This window comes from Lineus longissimus, chromosome 5 (genome assembly GCF_910592395.1).
Source record: "Lineus longissimus chromosome 5, tnLinLong1.2, whole genome shotgun sequence".
Classification (NCBI taxonomy): domain Eukaryota; kingdom Metazoa; phylum Nemertea; class Pilidiophora; order Heteronemertea; family Lineidae; genus Lineus; species Lineus longissimus.
Window position 1 is genome coordinate 17,942,850 of NC_088312.1, and position 15,305 is coordinate 17,958,154.

Here is a 15,305-nt window from a genome sequence, read left to right on the forward strand (position 1 = left end):
TTTACCCTGCTCCTTGCTCAAAGAGGTGCAACTCTCAGTGTGGAAATAGCCAGGGCACCCAGATATCTCCTGAACAGGGCTCTCAACGAGTGGTCAGACATGCTGATGGTGTACATTGAGGACATTGTGATGAAAGAACAACAGGAAAATACCAAATAACTTTGAAACTCTGTATACTGCATGATTCAATACGCACATACGTATTCTCTATGTGTTGTGAACTACGATAATTTCATTATTTAGTGGACTATAATATTTTCTTCATCAGTGGACTATCATTCTTTGGTGTAAGGTGTGCGCTCATTGGATATTACCAATAGAACATTTCATTCTGCACACAAATTCATTCTGTGGACTGATATACCATACATACTGTAAAATCGGACTTAAGACATCACTTCTGGGTATCAGGATGTCCAGCCCACTTTGGCAAAGTGGGTTGGTGTGTCTATTGAATATGCATGGTTTCTCCAATCATTGTTCAAGAGCAAGCATAAACAGATTGAGGTTTAGTTTATTTACTGGGTCTTGGATGGACATGATCATGTAGGCCTAATCGTTATCACTTTTCATAAAACGAGTTTGTGTCATACCAGAATTGACCAGTTCTATATAAAGGGTGTCACAAAAGAAAACTTTATTGTATTTAGTGCTTTATGAAAGCTGTTTTTCATCTAAGGATTTTTTGGATGTCGACTGTTCAGGCCTATGAAATGCTTGGTTTAGCAGGCTTCGTTTTCTCACATCGTCTATACTGCAAGATGTACCCCAAATGCCAGAAAAGGCTCGTATACAGTGTCGGAGAAAACAATCAAGTACGTGCGTGACTTCGAAGAAGCTTTGGTGAATGGTGTTGTCACCTCAATGAAAGAATTTGCGGACCATTATAAGATTATACACCATTTCGACGCCTTGGAAAATGAGCAGTTGAAGTACACGTCTTAACAAACAGGGTGGATGAGGAAGGAGACCCTATACTTGACCACTGGGTACCTGAGGTTCTGCAACCATTCGTGGAAGGAGAGAACGTTGAAAATTACTTCTTGATAGTTGACCATTTTCGACCCCACGTACAGGACAGAACATTTTGGATGCGGATTACTGAGATGTGGGGAATTCTGCAGTTGGTGTCAGTGGGCTGCATATCCCTGCGGCAGCCGTTAGACCTTACGGTGATGAAGTCGTTAAAGTCTAACGCGCGAAAGGCATGGAAGGCATGGAAAACAGCAAATACTGATGAGCAGGGCGGATGCGGAATGATTGGACTTTCAGATACGCGTTGTAAATGTTGCATGTGAGGCTGGTGTAGTCCACAGGTCATCATCATTGGATTTGAAGCGGCATTTCGTCATGGCCATGTTGATGCTGGGCCACTTCCAGTGGTCGATGGAGATCTTCACGCGGACGAAGTGGAAGTTTGGCATGATCAGGGTGTAATGAACCTTCAAAACTGTGGCTAACAGCTAACTTTAATCTTCTCCGATCTGTGTTGGACTCCTATAGAACAACCCTACAGACTCGTGGACCCACCATTTTAGACATCCAAGAAAATGATGTGTAATTAGCAAAACCCAATTCAGTGAAAAAATTAATTAAAAGTGGTCTTCGAAGTTTTTTTTTATTGGGACAACCTGTACAAGTTTTTGTACGCGACCTTGAAATTCAGAAATGATCAGAGCTGGTTTTCTCTTCTCAATAATTTCACAATAGGCCTACTGCGAATGTGACATTACTGGTGTCAGTTCTATGAAGTTCAAAGCCAATGACTACTGGGGCTATTTGCGTTGGTAAACCAATCAGAAAGTTCATGTATTATTACAGATTATTACTGCATGTGCAGCCATGTGACCGTCATAGTAATGAAGTGGGCTGGTTTACAGAAGTGATGTCTCAAGTCCGATTTTACAGTATATTCACTTTATACTCTAGGATATATAGTGCATGAACACTCATGTATAAAAATCGTCTTTTCTTGTACGTCTTCAATAAAACAGCAGTCGGTGGGCAAGAATAGGAAGCTTTGACCTATCCCAAGCAAAAAATGGCTCTTTTCAACCAATTTTTCCTTCTGAGCTGATGACGGTTACCTAGACATGTATATTTTTCAAATACCTAGGCCAACGGTTAGCCTCATTTGATTTCAAACTCAGCTAATCAACAAAAAAATTCAAATTTCAAATTTTCAAACAACCTACTTTACCATAAATCTAGGTCAACCATCACCTCAGACACTAGGTCAAGGTCTTCCTATTCTTGACCATCTACAACTCACATGACCTTCTAGGTCAGATAACTTTTCAAACCGAATTTCGGTCCAGTAACATTCTCGACTTGGCCACCAGGTAGCCAAAACTGAAAAGGTAAAAAGTGCAATATCTCGTTTATTAGTGACTAAGACTGTATTGGGAGAGCCTTGTTTCTATCTGAACGGCGAAGGCAAACTAATACATTTCCGAACCGTGACGTACCTCTCTTTGACGCTTGGTAACTATCCGTGTTTCGTAAACGTTGAATGTCGTATTTCAAACGTGTTCCCTTTAATAAATTCCTATCTCTGTTAATGCTATTGACGGCAAAACGAAAGGCCTTTTCAATCACCCTGTCTTGAATTTCACTACCAAACAGGCCACCTGCAACGAGAAGAAACACTGCTACTTAGAAACCCACTATACTGCTTAGCGGAGAAATGGTGTGGTTTAAACCTAATGCCGAAAAAAACCCTCCCGAGTTAGATCAAATAAAGGGATTACCCTCAGTGCACAACCGATAACGAGGGCTTTTTCTGTATCGACCGTATGATACAAAGTGAGTTAAAGGGTGTAGAGATGCCGCATAAAATTCGAAAATATACATTTGGGGGGGGGGCTGTATTTTGTAATTTTTGGGCCAACACACCGCATCCTCAATCTTGGACTCGTGTGAACTCCTCGACATCAGACAGGATTGGCAGCCACCCGACTCCGACTTCGAGTACGAGGTGATTCCCTTTTTGCGTTTTACGTCATCAACAATGCGAGGGTTTCCCACCAGTTCATACGGAGTGGCTCGTGAACCGCGAATAGAACGTGCCCTACTCGTAAGTGCATCCCACTACAAATTGTCCTTTTATTTTCCTAGATTGAGGGGATTTCATTATCGTTCGTGAATATAGAGGATATCTAGGAAACGCAGATCCCTAGCAATGTACTTTTGATGGCAAGAATAATTTGCAAATTGACAGTTTTGTCGGGTGCCATTTTCGCCATTTCTTTGCTTATTTCTGTGTACATTCATGTACATTTTTCGTCTACAATGTTTACATTTTGCAGCGCCATCTAACGTAAAATCTCCGGAACTAAGATCAACTCGGAGCGGGAGTCGTGACGTTGCTTATCGATCAAACTGAACATTCACGCGCGGATCCAAATCGGACTCGTACTCGTACTCGGAGTCGGAGTCGGGCGGCTGCTAATCCTGGCTATTGGCATTGCATTGCGGGTTTTTTTTGGTGATTTTTGATCACCGTTGAGGAGTCTATACAATACCGCAGTATCCGTCGTTCGTCGTCGTCGTTCGTCATCGTCTGTATCCAGTTTCAAATACAGTGGCACGTTTCTTACCCCCTATGAACTTGAAACTTTGTACACAGGACCCCCCCCCCCATGTCAGGTGACCGCTGACACTGAATTTCGGTCGGATCTAATTCTTGACTTGGCCACCAGTATGAAGCGTATTTCGATTGCTCTACAGGGTGGCCAAGAAAACTTTTTCCCATGCAAAATAGAATTCTATTGTGCATCCATTGTGTAAGGGGAGAATCTTCTGAGCCACCCTGTAGTTCAAGGTTTGTTGTGCGATTTAAGGATAATAGGCCTATCATTATACACCTTTCCAGAAATGGGGCGCTAGGTGTCCGAAATAGTGATGTCATAAGGGGAAACTAGGTCTTATGGTGGAGGGACAAAGGAGATAGTCATGGTTGACCAACACACTTGAATGCCTTTAATGACGGACAAGGGGGAAAAAGTTAGTTCCAATGCAAGCCACCAATTTAGGGAAGCATGTATAAACAGATTTTTTAAACATCTTACAAATTTATACAATACAATAAAAACTTGTAAGGCGCTCAAATCCAGCAATTAAACTGTTCGAGTGCGCCCCCTAGCGAGCAAAGTACTTCTGAAATAGGACCGAGTGTTCCTGAAAGCAAGGAGTGACTGAGTGTCCCGTAGATTACAGCTTAGAGAGTTCCACAGTTGGGGAGCCAGAAAACTGAAGGCACGCCCACCAAATGATGTAGTCTTTGAACGCGGCACAGATAGGAGGTTCTTGTCAGATGATCTGAGTGACGTCGATGGGGTGTATAACTGCAAAAGATCCTGCAGGTAATCAGGGGCAATACCATTTACCGCCTTGTAGACTAGAGTTAGCACCTTGAACTCATACGGGCACGGACGGGGAGCCAGTGAAGATCTTCTAGAACCGGGCTGATGTGATTCCTACGTGGTGTACGGGTTATCAAACGAGCTGCATCGTTCTGGACCACTTGAAGTGTGTCGGCAAGTTCCTCGGATAGCCCTAGTAGGAGACTACTGCAATAGTCCAGTCGTGATACCACCATGGCCTGAGTCAGTGTCCTGGTTGCTTCATTTGTGAGGAGGTGGCGAGCAAGTGCCACATTTCTGAGGTGGTAGTTGGCAGAACTGACGACAGCTCTAACATGGGAAGCCATCGACAGTGATGAGTCAAACAGGACCCCGAGGAAAATATACGAAAGGATGTTTTGTAGATTAGCATCATAATTTGATAATGACGGTAACAAACTAGAACGTATCAGCACCTTGATTTAAGAAAGAAAGTAGGATATAATCAAAGCCCATACTGTATAAGGTAAAATGTGGTAATTGTAGTCCCTTTTTACCTTACGCAAGAGATTTCCCTGCAGATTCACAAAAACTGGCCTGGATCTTGTAGTGGCACCTCTTCCAATGATATTGCCTGTAATTCAGACCTTTCTTTTAAAACGATGCTTCTGAGAGACAATACAAGACTTGTGGTCAGGGACTACATTTACCCCGTGGCTTTGTGGTAATTGCAGCCCCCGACTGTAATTTCAAATCGCTTGTTTTTTATGCATAAGAACACTTTTTTCACAGATGTATGGTCTTTATTGGTAATAAAACATTTAGTATTATTACAAGCTTTGTTGATGACGTGATTTTGCTGGTATCAAACGGTATTTATTGAACACATTAAGTGATGTTCGAGGCAATCGTTTACCAACAATTTAAACAATATCGTCGCAAATCAGACTGATTTTAGACTGGTGTGAAAACACAAAGTACTATTCATCACCTCTGTTGTACATTGTACCTTGTGTCAGACAACAGCTTTTGATATTCTGAATTGACTGACAGTCTTGTCGTGCGCCGTTCAAAACTTTAAGGGATGGGTCATGAATACACCCCAATTATAGCTGGCATCACTTAATGGTAATGCAATGTACATGTACCACGAGAAATGATGCTATCTAGACAATGGTGTGGCTTTAGCTAGAGCCACCAGTAACTTTGAAAATATTTTTATTTCGAAATTATGTTATATAAACTAGTATGAAACCTCAAATGTATCATTATTGGTACATAAAGGGTTACCGTTCTATCTATTCTATCTTAATCAGATAGATTTATGATCAAATAATATAATGCAGGTGTAAGAATAAAGAAGCATATCATCTTCATGATTCATGACAGGATGTATTGAGCTATTTATAGGGGCTACTAATACCCCGAGGGTACCTTGGTCAAAAAAGTGTCTCTCAAAATTTACTTTAAACGATGACATCAAATGCCGCATACAACATTCTCTACACTCTATACTGATCGCCTGAACCAAGTTTCAAATATATCAATGCTCTGTAAGTGTGGAAAAATTCATACCTGCAAAAAGTTCGATCCCGACTTTTTTGTGCATGTGTCTGATTTGTTTACTTCTTATAGCCAAAGCTCTTACATAACATGTTGCATGATCCAAAAATATTTATGTTGTGATACTCAAGAGTCACCTCTTTCATATCCACGCTTGGGTTGGCTGAATAATTCCATGGTTACCGGAATATAAATCAAAAACATAGTCAGGGGCTACAATAAGACCGGGGCTACAATTACCCCATTTTACCTTATATGCAAGCACTTTCTTTCTCATGGTGTGATAACTGCTAATTGAATTTAACGAATTATTTAACGAAACAATGTCTTTGGCCATTAGACCTACAAAACAATATGATTGAATAAACGAGTCCCTATAATCTCGCACGTGTCCGCCTGACTCGTCTTTGCGTCCTAGGAATATAGCCTGAGACAGCAGCTAGGGGTCAAATTGGTGGTATTCATGCCTGATTCGACTTATTTCTTCAAAATGTCGGGAAGTGGGTCGAAAAATTGAGTTCGGCTCAGTTCTGATCCAATAGGTTCCCTTTAACAGACCGAAGTCAGCCGACGAGAGACGACTTTTTACGAGCTATGAAATGGCACAGCAACTACCCAGTCAGAATCTCAAAAGCCATGAGCCTTTATTTTAGCCAAAAAATGTCTCTAGGTTCCGATACATATTTGTGTTTACGAAAAAAATCATTTGAGGTTTTTCAAAATCTCAAAACCTTTCTAATAGTGTAATCATTACCAGTGTGGTTATTTTGCTATACACGGTGTATCAAAAAAGTATACAGTTTGATAAATTACCCCCAAATTAGCACTTTATAATTCAGGAAAATATTTTCGATGGATATTGGTAGGCAGGGGTTTGGTGCATATCTGTACAAATTTCACACCCAGCTTTTCACGCATGAGCGAGCAAGGGCAAATTCCCTGAAGCAAGTTAAAACTGGTTTGCACCGTTAAGGGATGGCATTTAAATTGAATCAAAGATCATGGGAAAGGACATTGGGCATCCGCCTTGCTTTCCACAAAAATTGTTAGTTACAGCATTAACCCTTTAGCCTCCACGTCAATATAAAAAAGTATACATTTTGATAAATTACCCCCATATTAGCATTTTTTATAATTTATGATTTAATTTTTAAATTTTTGGAAAATGTTTCAATGGATATTGAAAGGTAGGGGTTTAATACATACCTTTGCAAAATTTTAGACCCAGCTTTTCACGCTTGAGCGAGCAAGGGTAATTGCCTGAACCAAGTAAAAATTGGTTTGCACCGCAAATGATTGGCATTTAAAGAAATGAAATTGACATGGAGACCAAAGAGTTACTGCTGTAACCTAGAAACTTCGTGGAAAACAAGGCAGATGTGCCTAATCTACCTTTCCATGGTCTTTGATCCAATTTAAATGCCATCCATTTTCACGCAAGGCAGTTTTAAGATTTTTTTTATTGCAAATTGCCCCTGTTAATTCTGGGTCTACAATTTTGCACAGATATACATTGAGCCCCTCCCTACCTACCAATATCCATTGAAACATATTGGGGTAATTTATAAATTTTTCCAAAAATATAAACTGCTGATTTGGGGGTGATTTGTCAAACTGTATCCTTTTTTTGATGCATCCTGTAGAAAGTACCGGTCGATTTGCCATGCTTCGTGGTTTCAGAGTGAAGAGCGACAGGCATATATTGCAGCTAGTGTGGTACACTTGTGTAACGTTTGTGGAGGCGAAGGGGTTTTCGCAAAGCCCGTGAAACGTCCATGTGAACCCCTATCTCATTGTTCGACCTACTGATAACGATGTCGAACACTGGGATAGCCGTTCAAGTTGACGATTCACGGGCTTTGCAAGAACTTCCTAGAGTTGAGATCTGCGCATTAGCGAGGACATACTGGTAATCAGTCTCACGTCTTATACATGATATTGGGCGAGTTTAATGTTAGTGGGTGGAAAGCGGAGACGTCGGAGGAAACCATCGCTATAGAAGGGAGACGCCATCTCTATCAGATCAGTGTAGCGCAGTTCTTGTGCGCCCTTTGGCTTCTACGGGAATAATTTGATGAGGCGGAGGAAAGAATGTAGCCGAAAACGCATCTGACCGAAAAACATGGATCCCGATAGGCCTGAATAAATAAGCATAAGCCACTTCTCAACTAGAACTGGCTAACACCAGTGATCTCTCTGCTTGGATTTTGAAGTTGCTCAGGAGTTGGTCCGAACGAATAGTCGGTGTCAGAGGTATTCTGACCAAGAGGGTCATGTGTAAGTTGTTAGCTCTTAGCGGTTAAGAAACGTGCCATTGTTACACTCAAACGGCCAATTTTAGCCATCTGACCTCAGAATCTCCCGGTCTTCGGTTCGTAATGTCGAAAATTGCATACACCCGTTGAATTTCTCACATAGTCCCTCTGCCACAGTTTGATCCATTCTCCAAGCGTCGTCAAGGGTCATCATCGTTACAAAGTCTCACTCGACCTACTGTTTCTGCCACAGGTCGTTCCCCAGCCACCTCAACAATGGGAACAATCGACGGCCAACAGTTGTCATAATTGGACGTATCTAAGGTTGGATACGCATGCGTGCAATATCATTGCGCGTTCTATTTTTTCAAAATGGAGGACGAGGGCCTCGAAACGGATTTTTGTCCTCGAAATTTGTCAGAATACGATCCATTCATAAAACTAAAAACAAATCAAAAAGAGGTTTTTCATTGCCTGAGAGACGCCGAGGAAGGTCACATGCCTGAGATAATAGATGCATGCAAGAAACCTGCATAAATAGACAAATCATGTTTGAAGCGAGGCGAAATGGCGCCGTGATCAGGCGTCAGTGTTGTCACCTGATCACGGATCAGAGCAACACTGGGCGCCCGTGACTGCACCATTCATTGTTAAAATCTATATCTTTATTACGCATCTATTTGACACAAGTACACTTCATAGTGTTATGAAAAAGTTATCACGACATCCTTAAAAAGTTTTTTTTATCGAAACATAACAAGAAAGCTTTCAATTCATGTTACAAGCAGCGCTCTATACACACTGGATAAGTGTGTGGACTATCAAACTGTTGCAGAAGGGCTGTGTGAGAATTTTAGCGGGTGCATGTAAAATTCGACAGACGGACCGACGACCGGGAGATTGAGTTTGATCGTCCGGGGGGGGGGGGGGCACATCTTTACTATATAAGCCTTTCAGGATGCGACTAAGGGTCTGACCCACTTTTAGCCAATATGGTAGCCTCCATGTAGGCTGGTACCCGATCTCAAAACTGATACTCTGTATTGATTATGAGCGCTCCGACAACAAGTTTAAAATTAAATAAAATGTCCTTGGGACATTGTGCTCAGCCGGTGTTGATTTATTCCTAGATATTATGACTGATTAGTAGTTTGGTAGTTGACATGAATTAATTGGTGTGGATGAAGGCTGTCAGTATTGAGGGTTTTCTAAGATATAGTTGCAGAGAGAGTGTGATGCCTGCAGCTGATTGCATGAGTGAGACTGGACATACGCCATAACAGAGATTGGTACTATGATGATGATACCACCAACTAGGAGTCTGGTATTTGAATGGTTGAGAGGATATAGTGCTGAAATGAATTAGGGGCAATGTATGCAATTTGAACACTCTCTCCTTAAGGACTGGGAGTGATAATGAGATATGTGTAACGGGATGTAGTTGAATAAGGTCTACCCACAATAATGATAGGATTAGTCATCTTAGTTGGCTTTCTAAATAATCATATAATAGTGTCGTAAGCCCGTGGTCACATCCCATTAGAGGGCTTTTAAGAAAGGCCTTAACTGGGTTGGGTCCATGATGGGAAGTTTTTGTCACCTACCACCTTGCCTAGTAAAGATTGAAGTGAAAGCATTATTTGTTTTTGCCAAATAGTTTATTCTTACACTGGTTGATAATCATTGACAGGCCTGCAACTGACGTTTGGCGTCAGATGTGCGGGGATGCGTAAGGTAACAGAGATGGCAAGCGTCGAACAGACAGGCGATATTTTGAAGTCCCCCTCTGAAGCCCCAGATCCAAGGGACAGTACGAATCCAGGAGTAGTGTATTGTAGGCCTAGTCAATTTTTGGATAAATTATCTATTGTTGGACAACTAATACACAGTATTGGCATGCCACTGAAATTAACACGAACACTTCTTTTAAGGTATTTCAGGGAAATGATACCATAGAAGATTATGCAATGAAATAATTTGGGAAGAAAATAGTCTTTATTGATAGTATTTGACAAAATAGTAAAAAAAATGTAATAGGAAGTCAACCTACATGATAATGCACTGCAGAACCACATGATATGGCAAAATAGGCATTCATTCTTGAGTCATCCTGGAACAAGGGAGCATGGGAAATCTGGCCATTCTAACAGAAGGGGTTATTTCCTGGCACTGGTTTGATATTGTTTATAGCAGGCATGCAGGCTACTTGCCTACTGTTGAAATATTGTATAATTTAGCTATATAGTCCACAAATAGAGAGGAGCAAATAGACAGATAGGAATCACACTGACTTGGTCATTTTGGCTGTTCTACCAGAGGGGGTTCAAACTTGACCTACTTATCACTGAAAAGTTGGTCACATTGATCTTCTTTTTTTGGTCAACATGTAGAGATGCTCAATAAGTGTCTACATACCAAATTTAAAAAGTCTACAACAAGTGATGACGAAACGTGCCACCTGCGGTGAAATTATAGAGTTTGACCTCTGTAACCTTGAAAATTAGGTCAAATCAAAAACCCGGGTATTATGTTCTGTAGTCTCTTCTGAAGTAGGAATATGTTCACTAAACCTAGATCATGAACTGTATGAAATATTGTTGAATTATTTGAAGAGTTACGGGATATACACCACACAAATTTAGCCGAAACTAGTTAAAAATTACCTATTGCTCAGTGTATTTTTTTAAATTCTCAAACAGTGGGGAAATAAGAAAATCGACAGCAATGGTCTCTCATTTCATGCTATGGGCTATAACTGAAAAAAAATTCAATAAGAATTTTTTATATTAAAGGTCCGAACAATCAACAACGAAATGTTTGGCTTTTTTTAAACTCAAGAGGTTTTTTTTTTAAAGTACTCATTGGTATTTTTCTTAAAAAGTGTGCTTAGTAATCCTTACATTTTTTTCCCTGTAAAGCACCAGTACTCTTCCATTACCCATTAAAATAATTATGAGATTCATAGCATTGTAATTAGGAAATTTATTAGTTATCATTTAGGGGATATTCACACAGGTCCAGAAATGACGAAAATCTGGTTTTTTGAAGAATTTTTTTCTTCGATCATTTAAAGTGGTAAAATGCAAAAACCGAAACATTGGTCCATTATGGGGACCGACGAACTAAATAACTAGGCCGAAAAATCCGACTTATCATTGTTTCAACAACGACTTTTTGATACGTCAATTTTAATGAAACTTATGAGATTGATACAAATTATTGAAAGTCATGTTGATTGCTATAAACATGACCAAGCGATAGAATTCGACTTTTGTGATGAAGGGTACTATCTCCTCTTCAAGGTGATAGTATTCTTTTGTAAAATGTCTTTAATGTTATTTAATGGCCGGTTACCATAGAAACCAATAAACAGTGTTATACAGCAAAAACAGTTAATTTGGGGCTTTAAAAAAATCCAGTTGCCTCTATTCACATAATTTTACCCCAGAGGTATGGAGACTGTTACTATTGTGGATCCAAAAATTGTTTCATGTTGTTCCAATTTTACTTTCTAGACTTATTTTACGCCAAAATAGGGGTAAAGTCAGCAGAGTGTTTAAAATTTGTTATTTTAAAAACTTATTCAATATCCTACACAGTACTTCTAGATGTCGGGTAGAGTAGATATCTTGCAGAAAAGAATGCTATTTGTGGCGTTGAGTTGAGACTTATATTGCCAAAGTTATTGCAGTTTTTGTAACCAAGCCGCAAAACATTAACAGAAGTCCCAACCACTATGGTGACGTCATATTGGTAGGGTATTTTCCGAGGAACAGTCGGGGAACCCTGGCTGTTCCAAGTAACGTTCTGCCTCAACTGGTTCGGCAGATCGAACTTGAAGATTTGTCCCCTCCCCCTGGATCGTCCACACACTGATCCAGTGTATATAGTGCGCTGCTTGTAACATGGATTGAAAAGCCTTCTTGTTTTGTTTCGATACAAAACATTTTAAGGATGCCGTTGTAGTTTTGTTCATAACACTGTGCAGTGTATTTGTGTCGAACAGATGCGTAATAAAGATATAGATTTGAACATGACTGATCACGGCGCCATTTTGCCTCACTTCAAACATGATTTGTCTATTTATGCAGGTTTGTTTTTAGTTTCATGAATGGATCGTATTAAACCTCTCGCTTGATTCTGGCTCTGTGCCGAATCAGTGGAAACGTGCACTTGTGTCGCCGCTTCTGAAAAAGCCAGGTCCTGACCTGGTTTTCTCCCAACTACAGACCAGTGAGCAATTTGTCGTTCGTGTCAAAGTTGACAGAAAAAAGGTTGTTGTTGGACAACTCATATCACATAGCGCCTTGTATTCTCCATTGCCTATATCACAATCGGCCTATCGGTAGTGTCACTCAACTGAGACAACGTTAGTTAAAGTGCAGAGTGACATTCTGATGAGGATGGATTAGCAAGAAGTGTGTTTGCTTGTGATGCTTGACCTTAGTGCGGCTTTTGATACTGTTGATACCACTATTCTCCTTGAAACCACGAACATGGATTTCGGAATATCTGGATCTTGCCTCAAATGGCTGGAGTCATATCTTAACAGTCGAAAACAGCGGATTGTTATCAATGACTCAGTCTCAACTAACTTTGACATCAAATGTGGTGTTCAGCAGGGCAGCTGCCTAGGGCCAATTTTATTCTTGTTTACGTTTCGCGCCTCTATCACGTGATATCCCGACATCTACCTGACGCTCATTGATATTCTGATGATAGTCAGTTATATCAGTCTTTTTGCCCACTTTCGACTTCAGTCGAACGCGACGTGGTGAAGGAAACTGAGAACTGCGTTCGTGATTTGAGGGCTTGGCTTATCACCAACCAACTGTTGATTAACGATGTGAAAACTGAATTTATCATCATTGGTTCCCGCCAACAATTGCTCAAAGTTAACATTCACTCAATTAAAGTTGGTGTGACTGATGTGAGCCTTGTCAAATGTGTGAGAAATCTCGGCGTATCGTTTGATTCCAATATGAATATGGAAACACATGTGGGCAAAGTGTGCTCAAAAGCCTTTCGCGGACTTTATAACATCAGACAAATTCGGAAATTTCTCACTGAGGACACCACCAAGATTCTGGTTCACGCTTTCGTAACTTCCCATCTCGACTACTGTAATGCTGTTCTATATGGCATCACTGACAAGCAGTGTAGTCGGATGCAGAGGGTTTTGAATGCTGCTGCGAGGGTTGTATGTATTGTGCCTCGCTTTGACCATATCACCCCGGTACTTGTGCATCTACACTGGCTTCCTGTTATGTAGAGGATAATTTTCAAGGTCTTACTCCTAGTGTTTAAGGCCCTCCAGGGTAATGCTCCTCAGTACCTGGTTGATATGGTCAAGGTCAGGCAACCATTGTCTCATCATAGATTGCGTGGTGACTCTGAGCTATTGCTTGTGGTGCCGGTTACGCGCTGCGTAACGTTTGGGAACCGGGCTTTTTGCTCGGCTCTCCCCGAGCTTTGGCACAATCTCCCCAGGAGTATTAGGTTGGCAGGAAACATCGGCCAGTTCAAATCACTCCTTAAGCGTAATCTTTTTAGGGAGTGATTTGCTTTGTAAAGTGCTCGAGAATATGCCTTGCTTAATCGAGCGCTATATAAGTCCTCTGATATTATTATGTATTCTGGCAAAATTCGAGGAAAAAAAGCCGTTTCGCAATCACTCGTTCACCATTTTGAAAAAATAGAACGCGCAATGATATTGCACACATGCGTATTCAACCTAAGATACTTCCCAGTATTACCATTGTTGGCCGTCGATTGTTCCCATTGTTGAAAGGTGGCTGGGGAACCATCTGTGGCAGAGACAGTAGGTCGAGTTAGACTTTGCAACGATGATCACCATTGGCGACGGTTGGAGAATGTTGACCTCTTTGACCTTGAAAAGTAGGTCGAATCAAAAACTCATACCTCATGTGATGTATCATTGCTTGGAGTACCTACCATAAAGATATTATCGAAAATAGGTCACTGATAGCAAGATATAAATTGCACTTTTTACCTTTTTGGCTCACTGTAGGCGAGTCCATACGTCGTCCGTACCCTGTTTCAAAAACTCTGTCACGTTTCTTAATCACTAGGGCTATGAACTTGAAACGTTGTACACATGACCCCCAAGGTCAGGTGACCTCTGGCAATGAATGATATGTGATACTTGACTTGACCACCAGGGGGCCAGAAGTGGAAGCCTAAAAAGTGTGATATCTCTCTTGTGAGTGACTCATTTTCGATAACATTTTTTATGGTGGGTTTTCCTTATAAGGATACATCACACATCCTACGGGTTTTTGAGATTCGGCTTAATTTTCAAGGTCACAGAGGTCAAACGGTGTGAATTGGCCATTTGAGTATTACTATGGCATGTTTCCTAACCGCTACAGCTGTGAACTTGAAACGTTGTACACAGGACCCCCCCTCCAGGTCAGGTGACCTCTGACAATAAATTCTGTCCAATCTGATACTTGACTTGGCCATCAGGGGGCCAGAAGTGGAAACCTAAAAAGTGTAATATCTCTCTTATAAGTGACTCGTTTTCAATAACATTTTTATGGTAGGTTCTCCTAGCAAGGATACATCAGATATATCATACGGGTCTTCGATTTGACCTGATTTTCAGGGTCACAGAAGTCAAATGGTGTAAATTGTCAGTTTGAGTGTAATTATGGCATGTTTCTTAACCGATAAAGCTATGAACTTAAAATTTGATACACATGACTCCCTATATCATATAACCTTTGACACCGAATTTCCTTCTGATCTGATACTCGACTTGGTCACCAGGGGCCAAAACAAAAATGATAAAAGGTGCAATATCTCGCTTAATAGTGACTTGTTTTCAATGATATTTTTATGTAGGTACTTGGAGCAAGGATACATCTCAAATCCTACGGGTTTTTGATTTTACTTAATTTTCAAGATCAAAGAGGTCAAACGGTGTGAATAGGCCGTTTGAGTGTAACTATGCCACTTTTCCTAACCACTAGGGCTACGAACTTGAAACTTGGTACAGAGGACCTCCCAGGTCAGGTAACCTCTGACAATGAATTTAAGTCCGATATGATTTTTGAATTGGCCCCGAGGGGGCCAGAAGTAGAAACATAATGAAATGGCCAGGGCCATTGTGCTCACCTGT

General features: G+C 40.8%; 1 protein-coding gene across 9 annotated transcripts in view; it reads right to left on the reverse strand.

Moving 5' to 3' along the window:
• LOC135487615 (glutamate receptor ionotropic, kainate 2-like) overlaps positions 1-15,305 on the reverse strand; it is a 223,255-nt gene that overhangs the window by 169,932 nt on the left and 38,018 nt on the right. For all 9 annotated transcript variants that reach the window (XR_010446880.1, XR_010446879.1, XM_064771577.1 and 6 more), the window contains exon 2: positions 2,469-2,630. Coding sequence is in view for 6 of the 9 variants with exons in the window: in XM_064771577.1 (XP_064627647.1) it covers positions 2,469-2,630 (162 nt within the window). In the remaining 3 variants the exon portion in view is untranslated. The remainder of the gene's footprint in view (positions 1-2,468; positions 2,631-15,305) is intronic.